At 46.8% G+C, this 24,355-nt stretch overlaps 1 protein-coding gene across 4 annotated transcripts in view; it reads left to right on the top strand.

Annotated features, from left to right (window-relative positions):
- The window catches only part of MED12 (mediator complex subunit 12), a 142,608-nt gene that overhangs the window by 66,317 nt on the left and 51,936 nt on the right, over positions 1–24,355 (top strand). For all 4 annotated transcript variants that reach the window (XM_077284995.1, XM_077284994.1, XM_077284993.1 and 1 more), the window contains exons 20-23: positions 5,928–6,059; positions 7,867–8,094; positions 8,193–8,337; positions 8,788–8,908. In XM_077284995.1, coding sequence (XP_077141110.1) covers positions 5,928–6,059; positions 7,867–8,094; positions 8,193–8,337; positions 8,788–8,908 — 626 coding nt within the window. The remainder of the gene's footprint in view (positions 1–5,927; positions 6,060–7,866; positions 8,095–8,192; positions 8,338–8,787; positions 8,909–24,355) is intronic.

Below are 24,355 nucleotides of genomic sequence, written 5' to 3'. Positions count from 1 at the left end.
TTAATTAATGAATCACTCATTACAACATCATATGGCAGAGAGTTCCATAGTCTCACTGCTCTTACAGTAAAGAATCCGCGTCTGTTATTATGCTTAAACCTCCTTTCCTCCAGACGTAGAGGATGCCCCCTTGTCCCTATCTCAGGTCTATGATTAAAAAGATCATCAGAAAGGTCTTTGTACTGTCCCCTCATATATTTATACATTAAAATAAGATCACCCCTTAGTCTTCGTTTTTCCAAACTAAATAGCCCCAAGTGTAATAACCTATCTTGGTATTGCAGACCCCCCAGTCCTCTAATAACCTTGGTCGCTCTTCTCTGCACCCGCTCCAGTTCAGCTATGTCTGTCTTATACACCGGAGACCAGAACTGTGCACAGTATTCTAAGTGTGGTCGAACTAGTGACTTGTATAGAGGTAAAATTATGTTCTCCTCATGAGCATCTATGCCTCTTTTAATACATCCCATTATTTTATTTGCCTTAGTAGCAGCTGCCTGACACTGGCCACTGAATATGAGTTTGTCATCCACCCATATACCCAGGTCTTTTTCATTGACGGTTTTGCCCAGAGTTTTAGAATTAAGCACATAGTTATACATCTTATTACTTCTACCCAAGTGCATGACCTTACATTTATCCCCATTAAAGCTCATTTGCCATTTATCAGCCCAAGCTTCTAGTTTACATAAATCATCCTGTAATATAAAATTGTCCTCCCCTGTATTGATTACCCTGCAGAGTTTAGTGTCATTTGCAAATATTGAAATTCTACTCTGAATGCCCCCTACAAGGTCATTAATAAATATGTTAAAAAGAAGAGGGCCCAATACTGACCCCTGTGGTACCCCACTGCTAACCGCAACCCAGTCCGAGTGTGCTCCATTAATAACCACCCTTTGTTTCCTATCCCTGAGCCAGCTCTCAACCCACTTACACATATTTTCCCCTATCCCCATTACTCTCATTTTATGTAACAACCTTTTGTGTGGCACCGTATCAAAAGCTTTGGAAAAGTCCATATACACTACGTCCACTGGGTTCCCTTGGTCCAGTCCGGAACTTACCTCTTCATAGAAGCTGATCAAATTAGTCTGACATGAACGGTCCCTAGTAAACCCGTGCTGATACTGGGTCATAAGGTTATTCCTCTTCAGATACTCCAGTATAGTATCCCTTAGAATGCCCTCCAGAATTTTACCCACAGTAGAGGTTAAGCTTACTGGCCTATAATTACCGAGTTCAGTTTTTGCCCCTTTTTTGAATATTGGCACCACATTTGCTATACGCCAGTCCTGTGGTACAGACCCTGTTATTATGGAGTCTTTAAAGATTAAAAATAATGGTCTATCAATGACTGTACTTAGTTCCTGCAGTACTCGGGGGTGTATCCCATCCGGGCCCGGAGATTTGTCAATTTTAGTGATTTTTAGACGCCGCTGTACTTCCTGCTGGGTTAAGCAGGTAACATTAAATTGGGAATTATTATCACTAGTCATATTGGCTGCCATGGGATTTTCTTTTGTAAATACTGATGAAAAAAAGTCATTTAGCATATTGGCTTTTTCCTCATCCTCATCCACCATTTCCCCCAGATTATTTTTAAGGGGGCCAACACTGTCATTTTTTAGTTTCTTACTATTTATATAGTTAAAGAATATTTTGGGATTATTTTTACTCTCTCTGGCAATGAGTCTCTCTGTCTCAATCTTTGCATCCTTGATTTGCTTTTTACAGAATTTATTTAATTTTCTGTATTTATTTAATGCCTCCTCACTACCTACTTCCTTTAATTCTCTAAATGCTTTCTTTTTGTCCCTTATTGCGCCCCTTACAGCTCTATTTAGCCATATTGGTTTCCTCCTATTTCTAGTATGTTTATTCCCATACGGTATATACTGTGCACAGGTCCTATCCAGGATGCTAATAAACGTCTCCCATTTTCTTTGTGTATTTTTGTGTGTCAGGATATCGTCCCAGTTAATTGCACCAAGATCCTCTCTCATCCGTTGGAAATTTGCCCTCCTGAAGTTTAGTGTCCTTGTCACCCCCCTACTACCCATCTTATTAAAGGTTACATGAAAACTTATTATTTTGTGATCACTATTCCCCAAGTGACCCCCAACCCTTATATTTGATATGCGGTCTGGCCTGTTGGTTAATATTAGGTCTAGCAGTGCCCCCCTCCTTGTTGGGTCCTGAACCAGTTGTGAAAGGTAATTGTCTCTCATAGTTGTCAAAAACCGATTACCTTTGCTGGAACTGCAGGTTTCTGTTCCCCAATCTATTTCAGGGTAGTTGAAGTCCCCCATAATAATGACTTCTCCTTGAGTCGCAGCTTCATCTATTTGCTTTACGAGGATATTCTCCATTGCTTCCATTATTTTTGGAGATTTATAACAAATCCCTATCAGTAATTTATTATTTTTTCCCCCTCCCCTTATCTCCACCCACAGGGACTCTACATTTTTATTAAATTCACCTATATTATCACGCAGGATGGGTTTTAAGGAAGATTTTACATATAGACACACCCCTCCCCCTCGCTTATCTGTACGGTCATTTCTGAACAGGCTATAGCCCTGCAAGTTAACAGCCCAGTCATGGCTCTCAACCAGCCACGTCTCAGATATCCCCACCATGTCATAATTATGCTCCAACAACATTAGTTCTAATTCATCCATTTTGTTGGCGAGGCTTCTGGCATTAGTATACATGCACTTGATGTTACTCTATGTACCTCTATTCTTTCTTAAATTATTAACTGTTCTAACCCCACCCCCCATGCCTCCGCCACCCCCAACTTCCTTATTTGTGCCCAGGTCTCTATCTGCACTATCTTCCCCTCCTATAAAATGAATACCCTCCCCCCCAATCCCTAGTTTAAACACTCCTCCAACCTTCTAACCATTTTCTCCCCCAGCACAGCTGCCCCTTCCCCATTGAGGTGCAGCCCGTCCCTAGCGTAGAGCCTGTAGCCAACTGAGAAGTCGGCCCAGTTCTGCAGGAACCCAAACCCCTCCTTCCTACACCAATTCTTGAGCCACTTATTAACCTCCCTAATCTCCCGTTGCCTCTCTGGCGTGGCACGTGGTACAGGCAGTATTTCGGAAAATACCACGTTGGAGGTCCTTGCTTTCAGCTTGCAGCCTAATTCCCTGAAATCATCTTTAAGGACCTTCCACCTACCTCTAACTTTGTCATTTGTGCCAATGTGCACCATGACCGCTGGGTCCTCACCAGCCCCTCCCAGTAATCTGTCCACCCGATCAGCGATGTGTCGGACTCGAGCGCCAGGTAGACAGCACACCGTTCGACGATCCCTGTCTTTGTGACAGATTGCCCTATCTGTTCCCCTAATAATTGAGTCCCCCACTACCAGCACCTGTCTGGCCTGCCCTGCTCTCCTATTTCCCTCCTTACTGGAGCAGTCACTCCTCCGGCTTTCAGAGGACATGCCTGGCTGCAGCAGTGCTACCCCTGTAATGGCACCCCCCTCATCTGCCAACTTAGCAAACTTATTGGGGTGTGCCAGATCAGGACTAGCCTCCCTGGCACTCTTCCCTCTACCCCGCCTTCTATCTGTCACCCAGCTAACTGCCACACTGTCCTGCAGCTCCATCCTACCATCCCCTCCTCATCTATCCCATTGAGCGTCTGCTCTGTGAGCAGAAGACTCCTCTCCATATTGTCTATGGATCTCAGTGTTGCCAGCTGCACATTTAGATCCAGTATCTGGGTTTCCAAATGCACAATGTGCTCACATCTCGCACAGCAGTATGCACCCTCGACCAGCTGGTCAAGGACTGCATACATGTGGCAAGATGTGCACTGGATGGCATTAACAATTGTGGAGCACATTTCCTAATGGGGATTGCACCACACAGAAACGTTAATTAAAAATAAATACAAAGTATTACTAATTTAAAAAAAAAAAAAAAAAAAACAGAAGCAATTCCTCCCTTGGAAACTCCCTGATTCCAAAGTCACTGAATCACAAGTCACACACTTACCGCCGTTCACACTTACGCTCAGGTCACACTCAGCTCGCTCACACTCGCTGTGCTGAAGATTTATAGATTTTTTTTTTTTCTCTCTATCTCCCCTCAACAGCAATCCACCTTGCTGTTCAGATGCACTTCCACTTAGGGGTGTGGTTAGGGTTATCGTTGGGATTAGGGTTAGGGGTGTGTTTGGATTAGGGTTTCAGGTAGAATTGGGGAGTTTCCACCGTTCAGGCACATCAGGGGCTCTCCAAACGCAACATGGCGTCCCATCTTAATTCCAGTCAATTTTGCGTTGAAAAGTAAAATGGCGCTCCTTTCCTTCCGAGCTCTGCCATGCGCCCAAACAGTGGTTTACCCCCACATATGGGGTATCGTCGTACTCAGGACAAATTGCACAACAAATTTTGTGGTCTAATTTCTTCTCTTACTCTTGGGAAAATAAAAAATTGGGGGCGAAAAGATCATTTTTGTGAAAAAATGATTTTTTATTTTTACGGCTCTGCATTATAAACTTCTGGGAAGCACTTGGTGGGTCAAAGTGCTCACCACACATCTAGATAAGTTCCTTAAGGGGTCTACTTTCCAAAATGGTGTCACTTGTGGGGGGTTTCAATGTTTAGGCACATCAGGGGCTCTCCAAACGCAACATGGCGTCCCATCTCCATTCCAGTCAATTTTGCATTGAAAAGTAAAATGGCGCTCCTTTCCTTCCGAGCTCTGCCATGCGCCCAAACAGTGGTTTACCCCCACATATGGGGTATCGGCTTACTCAAGACAAATTGTACAACAACTTTTGGGGTCCATTTTCTCCTGTTACCCTTGGTAAAATTAGACAAATTGGAGCTGAAATAAATTTTCTGTGAAAAAAAGTTAAATTTTTATTTAAACATTCCAAAAATTCCTGTGAAACACCTGAAGGGTTAATAAACTTCTTGAATGTGGTTTTGAGCACCTTGAGGGGTGCAGTTTTTAGAATGGTGTCACACTTGGGTATTTTCTATCATATAGACCCCTCAAAATGACTTCAAATGAGATGTGGTCCCTAAAAAAAAAAAATGGTGTTGTAAAAATGAGAAATTGCTGGTCAACTTTTAACCCTTATAACTCCTTAACAAAAAAAAATTTTGGTTCCAAAATTGTGCTGATGTAAAGTAGACATGTGGGAAATGTTACTTATTAAGTATTTTGCGTGACATATCTCTGTGATTTAAGGGCATAAAAATTCAAAGTTGGAAAATTGCGAAATTTTCAAAATTTTCGCCAAATTTCCATTTTTTTTCACAAATAAACGCAAGTTATATCAAATAAATTTTACCACTATCATGAAGTACAATATGTCACAAGAAAACAATGTCAGAATCGACAAGATCCGTTGAAGCGTTCCAGAGTTATAACCTCATAAAGTGACAGTGGTCAGAATTGTAAAAATTGGCCCGGTCATTAACGTGCAAATCACCCTCGGGGCTTAAGGGGTTATTGACTGCTCTATTGTACTGCTGGAGTTATAGATGAGGAAGGATAGTAACACAATTACACTCTAGTGACCAATGTGGACAGCCCTTTTTGGGAACAGCCCCCATACACATTAGACTATTGTTGGCCGAACCTGCCCATATTCACTGGTTTGGCCAACACTAGCCAAATGTGTATGGTGTCCCTGGCCGACTTGAGGGTCAGGAGCGATGGCGATCAGGCATGTTCCATTTTGGACTGACTATCACATTGTTTTCCCTGAGAGAAGCTGCAGGCCAACGTGTTGGTCCACCGGTTTTTTTTTTTTTTTTTATAGAGAACACAGGATCGCTCAGCCGAAGGAATGCACATCTGTCTGTGTTTGGAAGAAACGGCAGAGACGACTGTCGGCCGAAAGATCAGATGCCGTGGATGGTGTCTAAATGTTCTATATTTCTTCTCTTACAGACTGTGTGGAGTGGTAAAGCACGGCATGAACCGGTCAGATGGTTCCTCTGCTGAACGTTGTATTCTCGCATATTTGTATGACTTGTACATGTCTTGCAGTCACCTTAAAAGCAAGTATGGAGAACTATTTAGGTAAGTAGAAGACATTCAGTTTGCAAAAGTAAGAAATCGCTGAAATTTATTGAATGGTTTTACGGTTTTCACTTTTTTTTTTTTTTCTTGGTCTGTGTTACTTTTATAGCACTGTGGCCTGAGAAATGGCTGTAATACAACTTGTGTCCCTATACAGAGTACCCTGACTTATTTTACCTGGTCCTGTGCAGCTGTTTCTCAGTATGGTATCCCAGACCTCAATCATCTGAACTGTACAATAGCTTGTCTGTTGGGTGATAGTACATAAATGGTGAAAAAGGGCGCTCTGAGGGGAACATAACGGCTGATTGTAAATAAGTACAAAACTCACCAGTATTGTGAAGATGAATGTGAAGTATTTGTCTTAGGCCGGGGTCCATTTAGCGTATGGCATCCGATGATTCTTATGCGAGAGCATCGTATGTGAGATTCTAATGACCCTCGGCTCCTGCTCTGCTGCGAGCGGGATCCGAGTGTCATGCGTCTGTGCTCCGAGCCTCTTGCATGAGAAAATAGGACACAGCCATGGAGGAGATGGAGAAAGTAATTTCTCCATCTCCTCTGTTGACGGGCTGATATCTGAGTGCAGTACGATGTTTCACATGCACCTATACACTTATATGGGTGCGTGCGATCCGATTCTCTTGTGCAATCGCAGCATGATGTGATTGTTTTCGCATGCGAAATCAGCATGAGAAAATAATCACAGATCTGGTCTGCGATTGCATTGCAAGTGGGAATGAGCCCTTATAGCGCCATCATATTCCATGGCTGGATTGCTACATTCATGTTCCAAAGAGTGTCTCAAAAAAAAAAAAGGGTGGAACTTGCTTGACATAGGCAACTTTTTATACATTTCTTTCATAAGTTTTAAGATACATTCTCCTTTAGAGCTTTCTAAATGATTGTTTACCGAACCAGCGCTGAAAAACTGTATACCTTTAGGATATGTTCTCATGTCGAGTAAATGGATGCAGACATTTCTGCACCATTTCTGCAGCTCTTGGCAGGAAAAACATAGCTGCGAAAACACATGTTTTTGATGCATTTTTTTGTGTGTTTTTAGAGTGAAGTCAATGGGGAATAACGCCCAAAGAATTGACATGCTCTAGATTATTTTCTGCTCCAAATCTGCAAGTCACAAATAAGCCACGTGTGCATGACACTTCAGGTTTCTCATTCACTTTGCTGGAATTGGGTATTGCTTCAGGATTTTCTAGACAATCTGCATGGAAAAAACGCACTAAATCTGCAATGTGTGCACAAACCCTACGGCTGTGTGTACACGTTGCAGATTTGGTGCATTTTATTACTTGCAGATTTTCTAGATGAACCTGAAGCAATCTTGATGCCATCAAAGTGAATGAGACCTGGTGTGTCATGCACACCTTGAGTGTTTTTGACTTGCAAATTTGGTGCAGAAAATAATCTGCAGTATGTCAATTCTCTGTGCATATTTGCCTGCGTTTTTCACCATTCGCGTCACTCAAATCAATGAAAAACGCGTGTTTTTTTTGTTTTGTTTTTCTTCACAATAGCTGCAGAAATTTTACTCAATGTGTGCACATAGCCTTACTGTTATTGGAGATGAATTGGTTGAATGATGGAAAGTTGTAATTTGGAGGACGCACCATTAATTGTGTAGGTGCCTGTTTCCTTAGTTTTATGGCTTCTTTATGTTTGTTGCCAGAACGTGCCTGTTTATTGTGCAGATTTTACAATAGTGCTAAGCTAATCATTGATTATGCCTGCTCTCCAGGAATGACTTGTTTTTTTTTCTTCTTTTTTTTTTTTTTTTTTATTCTAGTGATTTCTGCTCCAAAGTGAAGAACACTATATACTGCATAGTGGATCCATCTGACTCCAACATGTTGTGGGAACAGGAGTTTATGCTGGAAACCATCTCTAATCCCACAGAACATAACTATAACTTTGGCATACTGGGAAAGCTTCTGCGAGATTCTCCTACCAATCGCTACAGCTTTGTGTGCAATGCACTTGTACATGTGTGCGCGGGAGACCATGACACTGATGGGTAAAGATGGAGTGTCATATATTTGGGGATTTTGCAGCTGAAATGATCAAGTATTGTAATACAATTTCCTCTTTTTTTTTTTTTTTTTTTGTTTGCAGAATTAATGACATTGCTATTCTGTGCGCCGAGCTGACCGGATCCTGCAAAGATCTGAGCTCTGAATGGCTGGGAGTCCTAAAAGCCCTATGCTGCTCATCGAATAACGGCACCTGCGGCTTCAATGACTTGCTGTGTAATGTCGATGTGAGTTTCATGGAAATTCATATTTGTATCATCTACATTTCTCTCACTTTTTGTGTTCTTTCACCTTCTGAGAGTGGTGGATGAGCTGTTATGTGCTAAGCACTAATTAATAATTCTGCGTCTTTTCGTAAAATTTGTCTCGTTCTAAGATCCTTTAATCAGTGCGTTCAATAAATAAGCAAATGGTATTTTCCCGTCTTGTTAGGAAATTTGGAAGGAAAACCATTAAAGGGAACCTGTCACCTGAATTTGGCGGCACCAGTTTTGGGTCATATGGGCTGCCCATATGACCCAAAACTGGTGCCGCCAAATTCAGGTGACAGGTTCCCTTTAAATAATGCAGCTCGTTGTACCTATAATCGTAAATGACGACAACATCATACATGGCAGGTCTTTTGCGTAGTTCATGACTTTCCCTTCCATTTTTGTTTTCTTTCCCAATCATTGTAGGTCAGTGACTTGTCTTTCCATGATTCGCTTGCAACGTTTGTTGCCATCCTAGTCGCTCGCCAGTGTTTTCCACTTGAGGATCTGATCCGATGTGCGGCCATCCCATCCCTCCTTACAGCAGGTGTGTTTAATATTTCTTACTCTTGACATTATGGGCCTTTGGTAATGGAAATGCATAAAAACAAACATGGAGCTGCCTGGTACATAAAATTTGAGCTCTTAGATTTTTCATATAGGTTGTTAAAGAGCTGAGGTTTCTTTTTCTCCCAATTAGTTTCATGTATCGTGATGAGGAAAATAGAAATTCTAGAAAATATGGTGCACAGATCACATATATGGGAGAAAAGCGCGCTGTGTACAGCTTGTACATAATTTTGCCAAAAGACTTCGAAGGGGTTTTCCCACTAACAAAGTTCATTTTAATCAATAGATCTTGGAATAATAATAGTATAAACAATTAATTGGGTGTTTTAAAAAGAAAAAAAAATATGTTCCTGTGTAATGGCTGTGTCTGACCGTGCAGGAACATGGTCTGATCATACTATAGCTCCTGGACAGGGGAAGACTAAAAGAGTATACAGACAGGACAGCATGGGATCTCAGCTGATTCCTGCTTTGAGGTAAAACATTTTTTTAAAAAAACAGGCAGGGAAATGTTTTAGTGAGTAACGTGAAAATATGTGCAGGAATGTTTATACAGCCAGAGGGTTTGCATCATGGTCCTGCTCTATTCTGGAAGATGACTGAAACCATAACCTTTTTGTCATTGATTGTTAGGAGGGGTTCATGAGTCTGTAAAGCACGGTCTATCTTGGACTACACGAAACCCCTTTCACTAAGCAATAATTTGTTTGTAAGAAAACCACTTGATGAGGGGCAAAACTCACTTGCTAAAGGCACCCTGGATTGCTCATAGTTTCCATACCCCTTGTTCAACATATCATTATCAATAAGGAAGGGAGGTACATTTGTATTTTGGGTAAGCTAGCTAATATGGATTGTATTATTGTTGCCGTCTATATACCATTCCCATTGTAGTGCAGCGGGGTTGGTGCAGTATGACAGACAGGCAGTGACCACAGGAAAGTTCAAAACAAAGTGACTCGCCTCTCATTGGGGGACACAGGAACCATGGGGTGTATGCTGCTGCCACTAGGAGGCTGACACTATGTAAATAAAAAAGTTAGCTCCTCCTCTTCAGTGTACACCCCACCGACTGGCATCATGAACTTCAGTTTAGCTTAGTGTCAGTAGGAGGTGGACACAGGTCTTTCATTAGACCCATATCTACCTCAGTGTGCGTCGTTCCTTTTCAGGTACCATGGAGGGATACAGGGTGAATGGTCAAACCTGTACTCCCACAAAAAGACTATGAGTACGGTGTGTACTGCCACCCCGTATCCTCATACGTCTAGTCGGCAGGACCCCAGCCCCTAACACAGAAGTGTGTTCAGGTGATCCGGACCTGGTCCTGCCTCCGTCCCCCTACCCACTCGCCCACCAGAGCCTGTTGGTCTGATCTGTGGAGACTAGGACGTCCCATAGGTTCATAGGTTTTCGGACATCTGATCCATGCTGGACGGGGAGGTACTTTTCTTTCTCCCCAGGTTCTGGCGAAGTCAGGAAGAAGATAAGAAGATGAGAAGATAAAAAGAAAGATCCTTTTTTCTCTTCGCCACGACAGCACCCACTGAGAGAGGGGATCCGCCCCTAGGAACAGGAAACCCTATGGAGAGATAAAAAGGGGCGGTCCCCTCGCTCCCACAGTTTGGTTTCCTGTTCCTACGGGAATCCATGGAGAGAAGAGGATACCCAGCCTGGATGCCGCCTGCGCGGTTTACCTTAGAGGACGGCAGGGGCTCCAGGGCTGGAAGCAGCGTCGGGGGTCCTGGCTCAGTTTCCCCCCTCTGCTGGCAGACGCCGTGAGGCCAGGACGGTGGTTGCTGGCTCTCGGGATACCAGCCGGTTTCGTCTGCGGGAGCAACGCTGTGATGCGGTCAGCGTCGCGCCGTTCTCGGCGGACGCATACACAGCATGGAGCCCCAGTGTATTCCCCCGGAAATACAGGTAACTTCCGGGGTGATGGAGGAGGAGGGGGACAGCGCCTGCGCTGACACCGGCGGCAGCGCAGGCCCATACAGTGTGGCCGCGACCCGGAAGTGACTAGCGCTTCCGGGTACAACCGGAAGAAGATGGCGGCCCCCATATGAAAGGACGCCGGCGATGTCGCTCCGGCGTCCACTATGGATTCTGCGCAGGACGCTGTGATGTCTTCTTTAGAAGCCACCGCATCCACTCCACGCAGCCATGCCAGCACCAGCCGCTCTAAGCAGAGCGGATCTTCTAGGAAAAGCAAGTCGGATCGTGCTATTCCTCAACCCGTGCCTCAGTCTCCTCCCCATCAGCCGGTACCTTCACAAACAGCTTCACTGGGTGAGTGTATATCTACCCTATTTAGGCTGATTACTGTTCCCTCTCCCTCACACCCTAGGCCAAAAGGACTGAAAAAACGAAACACAGACAGTGTGCGTTATGTCTCCAGCCCCTTCCGGATAGTCATAAAAAGAGGCTGTGTAAACCGTGTATTGACTCTACCCTACGGGAAGAAGCCTCGGTTAGATCTGAGGATATTAGGGTCATGATCAGGGAAGAATTACGAGCCTTACATGGTTCTGACAAAGAGCCACGTACTAAAGTGAAAAAAGGATACGTTTCCCCTATATCTGACCAGTCGTCTGACAGAGAAAATGCAGACTCGGACATTTCCCGTGAATACGTTTCCTCTGATGAGGATCAAGATACATGCTTTCCCACCGATAGCATTGATAACCTGGTAAAATCAGTCTGCAACACCATGGGTATTGAAGATTCTAAGGTCCCTAAAACGCAGCAGGATATCATGTTCGCTGGTCTGTCAGAAAAGAAAAGGCCCTCCTTTCCTGTAATATCAGCGGTAAAAGATCTAATCAAGAAAGAGTGGGAAAGCCAGGGGCAAAGGGGTTTACCACCAACCTCAAAAAGACGTTATCCCTTCAATGATGACGAGTTCTTATTATGGTCAAAAGCCCCGAAGGTGGATGCGGCAGTGGCATCCACATCCAAAAAATCCTCACTGCCCGTGGAGGATTCGGGTTCATTACAAGACCCATTGGACCGCAAAACCGACTCTCTTTTAAAAAGAGCTTGGGAGTCATGTACGGGAGCCTTTAGGCCGGCAATATCGGCTACATGCACCGCTAGATCCATGCTAGTCTGGCTAAATGACTTGGAGGAAGGACTAAAAAGCGGTCTCTCTAGAGACAGATTAATGTCCTCTATACCCCTGATCAGAGGGGCTACAGCCTTCCTGGCGGACTCATCTGCTGACTCCATACGCTTGGCGGCTAAGTCAGCGGGACTCACGAATGCAGCACGTAGAGCCCTGTGGCTTAAAGGATGGAAGGGTGATCCCCAAACAAAATCTAAATTGTGTGGCCTCCCGTGTCAGGGTGAGTACCTGTTTGGTACTAAACTAGACGAAATTTTAACTAAAGCGGGAGAGAGGAAGAAGGGCTTCCCTAACGTTAATTACCTTCCATCCTATAGGAGAGCATTCCGGAAGCCCGTGTTTAATAAAAGGAAAGATTTTAAGAACCAAGACCGCTGGGCCACTAGAGACACCAAACAAAGGGGGGCATTCTTTGGGAAGCGCCCTTTCAAACCTGAGGACAAACCCCGTTAGAGCGGATCTACCTGTGGGAGGTAGATTATCCTCCTTCTCAGATAAATGGCGGCTGATAACATCAAATAGTTGGGCAAATGATCTTGTCACCTCCGGCTTAAAATTAAGATTTTCCCGAGTCCCTCCGGACTCATTTCTATTGACTTCATTAAAATCTCAATCACAACAGGAGGCATTGGAGCAGGAAGTAATGAGTCTTCTGTCCAAGGGGGTTCTGGTGGAAGTTCCACTTCCTCAGGAGGGCAAAGGGTTTTACTCCCCTTTATTTCTAATACCAAAACCGGATGGATCATTCAGAACCATTATAAACCTTAAGAAATTAAACACCTTCTTAAAAAATCAAACCTTTAAAATGGAGTCTATCCGATCCACCATAAAACTCCTGTTTCCCCATTGCTTTATGACGGTTCTGGACCTGAAAGATGCGTATTACCATCTCCCAATCTTTAAAGAACATCAACAATATCTCCGCATGGCGGTTGTCATAAAAGGATATATACGGCACTTTCAGTATACAGCAATGCCCTTTGGACTATCAATTGCTCCAAGGGTATTCACTAAACTAATGTCAGAGGTCATGTCATTTCTAAGATTAAAAGACACCCTCATAATCCCATATCTAGACGACCTTTTAGTGGTAGGAAAATCCCCCTCACAATGTCAACAAAGGTTAAGTCACATGATTTCATCCTTGCAGAACTTAGGATGGATAATAAATTGGGAAAAATCTAGGCTGATCCCAACGACTCGGCAAGTATTTTTGGGGATTATATTAGATTCTATAAGTCAAAGATGTTTTCTCCCAGAATCTAAACAAATAACGGTGAGGAATAAAGTTCAGTCTATACTAGATAAACCCATAATTTCCCTTCGGGAAGGTATGTCCTTACTTGGCTCCTTCACGTCATGTATCCCGGCGGTTCCATGGGCCCAATTCCACTCGAGGTGCTTACAGTATGCAATTTTGCATGAGGAGATAAAATTACAAGGGCGGTTAGACGGTAAAATATCCCTTTCTAATGACGTAATCCAATCTCTAACCTGGTGGCTACAACCAGATCATCTAATTAGCGGGGTTCCCTGGGAAATTAAACCCTCAAACATAATATTTACGGATGCCAGCCCTCATGGTTGGGGGGCACACTTGGGGGACCAGGTTGTCCAAGGGTTATGGTCGGTTACGGAGTTAGACGACTCGTCTAATAAAAAAGAACTAAAAGCCATCTATCATGCCCTATGTGAATTTCTCCCACAGTTGCACGGAACACATACCAGGGTACTCTCAGACAACATGACATCAGTGGCTTACGTCAACCATCAAGGCGGAACGAGATCAGGCACTCTCATGTCTATAGCCGAAAACATCTTGACTATAGCCGAAAATCATCTTCTGTCCTTATCAGCACTACATGTCCGAGGGATAGACAACGCAAAAGCAGACTTTCTCAGTCGTCATACCCTCCATCAAGGGGAGTGGATGTTAAATCGTCGGATATTCAATATGATAACTATAAAATGGGGTATACCCGACATAGATCTCTTCGCTACAAGGGACAACAGGCAAGTGAAAACATTCGCCTCAATGTTCCGGACAGACAACCCCGATGTTCTCGACGCCCTCCAGATTCCGTGGACATTTCAGAAAGCGTATGCCTTTCCCCCGATGATTCTTCTTCCAACAGTAATCAGGAAGATAAGGGAGGACAGAGCGAATGTGATCTTAATTGCCCCGTTCTGGCCAAAGAGACCATGGTTTTCTCTGCTCAGAGCCATGTCCATCTCGGATCCATGGATTCTCCCAGAGAATCAAGATCTGCTTTTCCAGGGGCCCTTCAACCACCCTCATGTGAAGGGTCTGCGGTTGACAGCCTGGGATTTGAGAGGCAGCTGTTAAAGCTAAGGGGCTTCTCTGATAAAGTAATTGATACCCTACTGCTGAGTAGGAAAAGATCCACTACATCGATCTATGTAAAAGTATGGAAGAAATTTTTAAGCCTCTATCCCTCAGCCCTGTCAAAGGAAATTCCAGTCTCTCTCATTCTCGAATTTCTCCAGAAAGGACGGGACTTAGGCCTTTCAGTTAATACCTTAAGAGTGCAAGTTTCTGCGCTAGGGGCTCTGTATAGTCACAACGTTGCGGGAGATAGGTGGATATCCAGATTCATTTCAGCCTGCCAGAGAGCAGAACCGGTCCAAATTCCCCACTCACCTCCTTGGGATGTTAATCTGGTCCTTGAAGCCTTGACAGATCACCCATTTGAGCCTCTACATTCTGCTCACATTAAACATGTCTCCCTCAAGACTGCTCTTCTTGTCGCCTTAGTATCGGCAAGAAGGGTAAGTGACATACAGGCACTATCAGTAGATCCTCCATTTATGTCAATATTGCCAGATAGGATTGTCCTAAAAACAGACCCTTCCTACTTACCTAAAATGTGTACTAAATTCCATAGATCTCAAGAAATTCTTCTTCCTACCTTCTATAATAACCCTACTAATCAGGATGAAGAAAAGTACCATACTTTAGATGTGAGAAGGGCTGTGATAACCTATCTAGACAGGACTAGTCCCTGGAGGAAGAGCAGGGCTCTCTTTGTTTCCTTCCAGGGTCAAAGGAAAGGAGCTGGTGTTACTAAAGGCACATTATCCCGATGGATTCGAGAGGCGATATACCTGGCCTATTCATCTAAAGGGGAAGATCCACCTGACACTGTAAAGGCACACTCCACCCGGGCGATAGCATCATCCTGGGCAGAGCGGGGAGAAGTTCCAATAGAACTCATATGTAAGGCCGCAACCTGGTCGTCCCCTACTACCTTCTATAGTCACTATAGACTAGATTTATCTGCCTCCACTGACCTGTGTTTCGGTAGATCAGTTCTTAACACGATAATCCCCCCCAAATGACTATCTCTGAAAGTCTCTCAGTGGGTGCTGTCGTGGCGAAGAGAAAACACCGGATTACGTACCGGTAATGCTCTTTTATAGAGCCACGACAGCACCCCTTCACTTCCCTCCCTTATATATATTAGTTTGCATATGAGCACGGATAAGGGTGATTGGTTCTTGTAAATATTAGTAGTCTAAGATAAAATGATAATAAAATTGCCTACTAATACTGGTGGGCGGTTCCTCGCAATCTCTGTAACCCAAACTGTGGGAGCGAGGGGACCGCCCCTTTTTATCTCTCCATAGGGTTTCCTGTTCCTAGGGGCGGATCCCCTCTCTCAGTGGGTGCTGTCGTGGCTCTATAAAAGAGCATTACCGGTACGTAATCCGGTGTATTTCTTTCATACCTGCGGCCTCCCTTAAGCCATCCGTTCTGTAATTTTACAGAGGTTTTTAGCTTCGGGAGCTTTCCCTGCCTTTTCCGATGGTAGTGGGGGCACCGGGTATCCCACCGCGGCATTTTGAGGCCTCTGCGCCCCTCCCCATGCTCCGGCGGTCATTTGCTGCAAATCTAGGTCCCGGCTTTTCTCGGGCCTAGTTGCAGCGCTGGCTCCGCCCCCCATCCTCTCAACTTCCGGGCGGGCTTTTCTCCCGCCCGACTCTATCTATACCGATTCCTGTGCAGGGCGGCTAGCTCCGCCCACTAATCCCAGCCGCCCCAATCGGTCTGGGATCGCCGCCATCTTGCTGGGGAGCGTTCTCCTCCGGACCCGGTGGCTATTCCCGCCCCCCCCCTTCCGACCTCCTGAGAGCGGGTCCTTTCCCACCAGCGTGCATCTTCCTGCTGGTGCCCTGGACCTGTGCCCTGATGCCTGTCGCAGCTACAGCCTAGGAACAGACTACAGGACACTACACCTGCTGTGAGTAGCGCTGCTTAGCAGTTTGGCACTCCTCTCTGCATCTCTCCTGTTCCCCCTAACCTTCTGGCATTCTTTAGCAGGTATGCTTACCATGCCTAATCCTATAGGGGAGCGTTCTCGTCCTCCTGCTCCCTCTTCCTCCTCTACTCCTGTCAGACACTTTGTGTGCTCTCTGGGAAATGGCAGGCTCCCTTTAGGTTAGTCCTTTTCCCTCTGTCAGGGCTGCGGCATCTCCACTGTTCCCATCGCCCAGGAGTCCCTTCCTACCCCGGGTGAGTCCGAGACCCCTATCCCTGTGCGGTTTTCCTTTGTCGCAGTCTGTGGCGGACCTCACCAGGGTGTCGCAGACCCTGGTGTCCGTGCTTGACAGATCCCTTCCAGCAGTTGCCAGTGGGTCACAGGATTCTCCGTCCGACCCCTTTTCAGCACAGGCTGCAGAGATCCAAACAGGAGCGCCATTCTAAATCCTTTTTCCTGCTCCATCTCGCCCTCCGTTTTGACACTGCGAGATCCCTCTTCCAGATCCTCCTCTTCCGAGTCAGGCGTGGCGTCCTCGGTCGCGTTTTTTCAGAGAATGATTCAGACTTGGATTCAGTACAGGCCTCTAACAGGAGAGATATGGTACAGAGTCTTGTTGCGGTCACCAGACCTTCGGCATCACGGATACCTCTACGGAACCCGCAGATAAGGCGGTTTCGTTTAGACAGTCAAAACCAACTTCCAAGGTCTTTGCCCCACACAGTGAATATGTGGAGGTACTTGCCATACCAGACGCTTTCAGAGAGGGAAGCCTCTCGGCATCCTATATCCCTTCTCCCCTGAGCTCACCGCTAACTGGACTGCTTCCCTGGCAGTGGACCCGCCAGTCTCCAGACTGCCCATCCACACAGTCCTCTCTCTCTCTCTAATGCAGCATCCCTCAAGGATTCCAATGATAGATTTATAGAATCGCTGGCAAAGTCAGACTTTGAAGCGGCTGCTTCTGCATTGTCCCTGGCCTCTGCCTCTTCATTGGTCTCAAGGGCCATAGCTAGAGGGGCCTAACAACTTCGTAAGGACATCCAGGCTGGAACACCTCTGGGGGAAATAGCCGACCTTGCGGACCAGATTTCCTATGCAGGGAAATTTTTGATATCTGCCTCCCTAGATGCTATGTATTGTGCAACTCAGGCGTGCAGCAATATAGTGGCCATCCGGCAGGATATTTGACTCAAGGCATGGCAGGCGGACTTGTCATCGAAGAAGTTCCTTTCCAGCCTCCCCTTCCAGGGGGCCCGTCTGTTTGGATCCAATCTGGATCAAATTATTAATGATGCCACGGAAAGGCATGAGTTACCTCCTTCAGCCCAACCCTCACCAGCCTCCCCTAAAAAGGCAGTTCGGCTCCATTTGGTCCTTTTGTGCCGTTTCGCGGCGACGGAAGATTCTGCTGGCCTGCACAGATTGCAGACTCGCCAGGTTTAAAAAGAGAGAAAAAAAAAAAAGGGCCTCCTTCAAGTCCACCCCTTCCGGGCGCTCCCAAAACTCCCATGGTAGGTCCACCAGGTCCAGACCCGGCAGATCTTCCTCGGTACGACTCGTGTCAAGAGCCCGGCGTTTCTCCCAGGTTGGGCGGGCGTCTTCTATTTTTCAGGGACGTTTGGGCTTGTCTCGGTGGAGAACACCTAGGTCAAGGAGGTGGTATCCTCAGGATACATGTTAGGGGTCGCTTCGTGGCCCCGGGATCGCTTCTCCAAATCCCGCCCCCAAAAGATCCTGCTCTGTTCCCAGGTTTCTTTATGTCCATCCCTCTCTACTTAGTTCGGGGTTATCGTTTCAGTCTCAGTGCGGGAACGCTTCACAGGTTTCTATTCAGACCTGTTTGTAGTGCCGAAGAAAGGCGGTGTGGTTCTGCCCATCCTAGATCTGAAGTCAGTGAACAGAAGGGTCCACCTGCAGCATTTCAGGATGAAGTCCCTCCGTTCAGTAATCGCTTCCATGGAACCGCAGAAATTCCTGTGCTCCATAGATATCAAGACGCCTATCTCCATGTTTCTAATTTTCCCAGCACTCCAGAGGTTCCTGCGTTTCGTGGTGCAGAAGAATCATCTCCAGTTTGTCGCTCTGCCGTTCGGTCTCGCGACCATTCCCAGGGGGACTTCACAAAGATCATGGCGACATTGATGGCCATTTTGAGGTTCAGGGGCCTAGTGCTCATTCCGTACCTCGAAGACATTCTCTTCAAGACTCTGTTTGTTTTTTTCTCAGGCCCAGGAGAGTCTGACCATCGTCCTCGACTCCCGGTCCTGTTTCGGGTGCCTGGTCAACAGAAAAAGTCTTGCCTTGTCCTGCTTCAGCGCCTTGTCTTCTTAGGCATGCTGTTCGACACCTGTCAGTTGAGGGTTTTGGTTTTTTTTACCTCAGTGACTCGCGGCGAGGAGAGGCGAGCAATTCTCCAGGATGGAGTTCGCTCTCTGCAAGCCCTCATCTGCCTTCCTTCCTTCCGTTAAGCAATGAAGGTCCTGGGACGAATGGTAGCAGCGTCGGAAGCGATCCATTTTGCGCAATTCCATGCGAGACCACTTCAGGCCATCGTTTTTGAGTGGGACTAGTCTGTGCCGTCTCTGTATCGTCCGATTTGGCTTTCCGTAGTCAAACGGTATCTCAGCTGTTGGCTGTCATCCCCTCTGTCTTCAGGGCCAGTCCTTCTTTCCCGCCCATTGGCAGGTGGTGTCGACGGACACAAGCTTTCCGCCTGGGGTACGGTTTTTCGCCATCCGTCAGTGTATAGGGCGTTGGTCGGAGCAAGAGTCCTCTCTGCTGATCAACATCCTTGAGATAAGAGCCATCCTTCTGTTCCTCCGTCACTGGGAAAGACTTCTCTGAGGTCTGTCAGTCATAGTCCAAACGTCCGTTGCAACGGTGGTGGCATACGCCAATCACCAGGGAGGGACTCGGAGTCTCTTGGCAATGGCGGAGGTATCCAAGATCCTCCTCTAGGCAGAGGCGACGGTTCCGGCAATATCCGCAGTGCATTTTCCCGGCGTGGACAACTGGGCCGCTGTTTCTCTCAGCCGCGAGGGCCTCGTGGCAGGAGAGTGGTCCCTGCTTCAGGAGATCTTCCATCAAATTTGCCTTTGATGGGGAACTCTGGACGTGGATCTCATGGCGTTCCGACTGATTAGGAAGGTTCCACAGTTTTTCTAGATCCTGTGATCCTCTCGTGGTGGACGCAGATGCTTCGGCCATTCCTGGGTCGCAATTCGTACTTCCCTATCTGTTTCCTCTCCTTCTTCCCAATCTGTTGAAGAAGATCAATACGGAGTGGGTGCCCGTCACACTGATTGCACCGGATTGACCCAGAAGGCTCTGGTTCACAGAGATCATCAATCTCCTCGCGGACGCCTCGTGGAGGCTCCCAAACAGGCCAGATCTTCTGTCCACAGGACCGTTCTGCCACCAGAGTTCTCGGTCGCTCAATTTATCAGCGTTGCTGTTGAAACCACGATTCCTTAGAGCGTCTGGTTTCTCTGATCGGGTGATATGCACCATGATCCAGGCTAGGGAGTCGTTGTCTTCCATGGTCTATTTCTGGACCTGGAAAGCCTATTTTGACTGATGTGAGTACCATTACGTTCCGCCACTGACCCTGTTTCTTCCTTCCATGTTGGCTTTCTCCAGATGGGACTCGATGCTGGCCTTGTCCTTAGTTCTCTAAAGGGCCAGGTATCAGTCCTTGCTATTCTATTTCAGAAGTCTTTAACATCCTGTTCTCAGGTCAGAACTTTTCTTCAAGATAGTGACGCATGCGACTTCCCCGTTCTGGCCTCCCGTGGATCCCTGGGACCTCAATCTTATTCTGGAGGCTCAGTGGGGTTTCTCCCTTTGAACCTCTCCACCAGGCCTTACGGTCTGTTCCGTCCGGGAAGGTGGCGTTTTTTGGTGGCCATCACTTCCATTAGGTGCGTCTCGGTGTTGGCGGCTCATTCTTGTCGCCCCATTTCTTTGTTTTTCTTCAGAATAAGGTGGTTTTGTGGCCTCGGCCTTCTTTTCTTCCCAGGGTGGTGACCTCCTTTCACTTCAATGATCGTCCTTCCCTCCTTTTGTCCTGCTCCTACTCATTCTCTGGAGCGTTTGCTGATCAGGCTAGACCTAGTCAGGACTGTGAGGATCTATTTGTATAAGACCGCCTCCTTTAGGAAGACAGACCGTTTGTCATTCCAGATAGTGCAAAGAGGCCAGCCGGCCTCCAAGGCTATGATGGCTCGCTGGATCGGAACCGCTATTCTGGAGACTTACCTGGTTAAGAGTGCCTCTTCCTGGGATTAAGGCTCACTCTAACTGGGAAGTGGGGGCCTCCTGAGCGCTACACCATGGGGCATCCGCCCTACATCTTAGCAAAGCGGCAACCTGGTCTTCCACACATTTTCCAAATTTTATAATGTCCATACCTATGCTTCGGCAGATGCCAGTCTAGGCAGAAGGATCTTGCAGACGGCTGTGGTTTCTCTATCCTGAATGGAGTTTTCTGCTGTTCTCTCCCCAGGGACTGCTTTGGGACGTCCCATGGTTCCTGTGTCCCCCAATAAGGCGATAGAGAAAACAGGATTTTTGGTTGCTTACCGTAAAATCTGTTTCTCGGAGCCTTCATTGGGGGACACAGCACCCTCCCAAGTTGAACAGCTCTGTTTTATTGTTATAGTTTGAGTTTCTATCTTTTACATGTAGCTTCTCCTACTGCTTTCTCACTAACTGAATATCCTACTTCCTGTCGGTATGGTGTATACTGCAGAGGAGGAGCTAACTTTTTTATTTGCATATTGTCAGCCTCCTAGTGGCAGCAGTATACACCCATGGTTCCTGTGTCCCCCCCAATGAAGGCTCCGAGAAACAGATTTTACGGTAAGCATCCAAAAATCCTGTTTTAATATCCAACTTATTCACACTCACAGGCTGAAAACATATAGTGTCCTTTGGATAGCAGCTGGGAATCAAGACAGTCCGTAAAAGATATCTCTTGCCTTGGGCGACTGCCCCACCGTGTCACGCTGAGGGATGCCAGGCTTTTTGGCTTCGCTTGGCTCAGTGTTACTTCACACAGGCTGAATCTTGCACAGCCACATGCTCTGCAGTTTGCAAACCATGACTGACACACCTAACCCTTTGCTGCAGGGTTTTTAAATGGAATCTGTGGCCATGGACCATTGGTAAGACCTGGCCTGGAGGCAGTGAACCACCCCACTACCATCCTGTAGCTCGCTCCAAAAATATAAGCCCGTGCCTGGTTTTCTTAAACCTGCCTTGGGTAAATAGCTTGTCCAAGACGACACACTTATTCTGCATTGCAACCACGGCTACACCTGTGACTGCAATGCACTCCAGCGGCTTTAATAGGCTTCTATGCACATCCTGGGGGATTCATACCGTCCCTCACATATAACACCTGTCACTGCCTCACACCATACTGTGGAGTAGATCTTCAGGATATTTTACAATTTATTGCACAAACTCCGCAGATGCCACATATAATCTTGGGTGATTTCAATAATATTATAGTTCAGAACTTAGACAGATTTTGGAGGGGTCAGGGATCTGTTTAGACAGGTGTGACTCCCTTTGGTAAAGTTTTACATGAAGTAGATCTATGGAGGCTCTGAAATCCAGACTTTAGGCTATACTTATGCTTTTAACCTAAATATGGTTCCCTCTCCTTCATAGATCTAGCACTTGACAATATGCTGATGAATAGATTACTGTGCTCTGTGGGATACTTACCCCGTAGTTTACCGGACCATACCCAAATTAAATTGACTATTTAGTTCACAGAACTATGGATTGGCCCCATCCTTGCTATTTAATCCTTGTTGTTTAAATATTCTCCCTAAATCCAGCAAAATCACACAATTATTAGAAGAGTTCCTTAGTAGAAATAATTGTATCACCTCGGTTGCAATTGTCTGGGACACTATGAAGGCCCCTCTAAGAGGTCTCCTTATTAAGGAAGTAAGTGAAAAGAAAAATGCCTCTAAAACATTTGAACAAATATTAAAGATGGAGGTACATACAGCTGATATACAATACATAGCGATTCCCTTTGATAATCACCAAGCTAGTCTAAGAGAGGCCAAACATCAATTAACGCAACATTTGTTGACTAAAGCAGGTAATAAACAATTTTTCAGAAAACAAAAATACTTTGAAGAGGATGAGAATGCTGGGCACCTTCTGTCAGTTATAGCAAAAACCTAACAAGGCACATATTTTATTAAAGAAATAAGGAAGGATGGGTGTTAGGCTACCTGGGGAATTCTGTACTATTTCTTTCTCGCTTCATTGGGGGACACAGGTAACCATGGGTGTATGCTGCTGTCGCTAGGAGGCTGACACTATGCAAATAAAGAAGTAGCTCCTCCCCGGCAGTATACACCCTCCGACAGGCACCAGGCAACTCAGTTTTTGCTTAGTGTCTGTAGGAGGCAGACCTGGATCTAGCCCCAGATCCGTATTTTCTTTTGCAGCGATTTGTTGTGTGTTATTAATCATTTCCCCTTTCTTTTTCAGATACTTTCTTCAGGGTAACAGGGTGCAGTGTTCTCACCCTGTTTTCCCCACTTTGAGCGACCGAGAGAGCAGTGTGGTTTCACCCACATCGCACCCTCTCTGACCCACTGGGCAGGGCTTTGTCCCCTGTCACCCATTCGGGTGTTCAGGGTGACCTTTCTCGGTGGCTAGTCCTTGCCCGTTTTCCCCTCCTTATCCCTCTTCTCGGAGTGGGCTGAGAAGAAGACGGCGGTCACTTCCAGTGACCCTCTCCCCCTGCTCAGGGGTTGACGCCGGCTTCTGCGCCGGTGTCGTGGCGCGGGAAGGAGGACTTCATTCCAGGACCCTCTCCTCAGACAAGGGCTCCTGATGCGTTCCTCAGGTAGGGAATCTTCAAGCAACATTTGGGGACTGTTTCTCAGTGTGAGCGCGCAGCCTGCCCCCTCCTCCGGAGGGAGACATGGTTGAAGCAGCTTACGTTTTGAAGACAGGGGATGTGACCGGAGCTTTCCCCCCCATAACCCCATGCCCCCCCCCCCCCTCCCTAGCCATCTCCTCTGCCTTTTTCGGAGTCAGTCGCCTCAGTCGCCCGCACAGCAGGCATCGTTATTGTTCCTATATTTCAAACCGGCGCGCACCCGCGCCATTTTTCCTTTTTCTTCTACAGCCGGCTTTTCGGCGCCTGTCTGACCACGCCCCCTTGCAGCCTTGTTCCGCCCTACATCCCCGCGGCAACGCTTCTCACAGAGTCCAGCGCTCTCGGGGGCGTTATTCTTCTCCCCCCTCGGCGCTTGTACACGCCCACCTCCGTCGCGTGGTTCCCGTGCTCCACAGGCCGACTTCTTCTTCCTGCCAACGTCTCCTGCTCATCGCGTGGGACACGAGGATCTCTGGGGGACACAGACTCCTGCGGCTGCCGCTGTCACTGTTTTTTCGGTAGGCTGGGCACTACTGCTCTCTCGGGCTCTACCCTTCCCGGCAGTACTTCTGCGCACCTGCACAAGGTAATACCTCTACCTATGTCTGACCCCACTTCAGGCTATTCCACTACGGTCGTCCACTACGCCTGCGCTCACTGTAAGGAAAAGTGGGCCTCAGGTCAGCCTTCTCCTTTCTGCCCGTCCTGCGTTCCTTCCATCATGTCCGTCCCTCAGGAAGCTCGTAGGTCTCGGGATGAGTGCACCCCTCCTCCCCCGGAGTGGGCTGTTGCAATGTCTCAATCAGTGTCAGACCTGACTAAGGTGTCTCAGTCCCTGGTCCAGGCACTTGAACGTATCCCGCTTCTATCTAATGCCACCAGTGCCGCGAACGCCTCTCACGGCGATTAGCTCGCACCTGTCCAAGACCCTCACAGAGGCAGACTTGACAAAAGAGACAGAAAAAGGACTCTATCTAGATCCTCTTCCAGTTCCCCGGACCACACCGGGATACCCCTATCTCCCCGTTCCCCCTCCTCGCAGGCGGATCTCGGGTCTGACGTAACCTCTGTCGGAATCTGACTCGGATGCAGATCAGACTT

The sequence above is a fragment of the Ranitomeya variabilis genome, chromosome 2, assembly GCF_051348905.1.
Source record: "Ranitomeya variabilis isolate aRanVar5 chromosome 2, aRanVar5.hap1, whole genome shotgun sequence".
In the NCBI taxonomy this organism is placed as follows: Eukaryota; Metazoa; Chordata; class Amphibia; order Anura; family Dendrobatidae; genus Ranitomeya; species Ranitomeya variabilis.
This window is presented reverse-complemented; position numbering and strand designations above follow the sequence as displayed.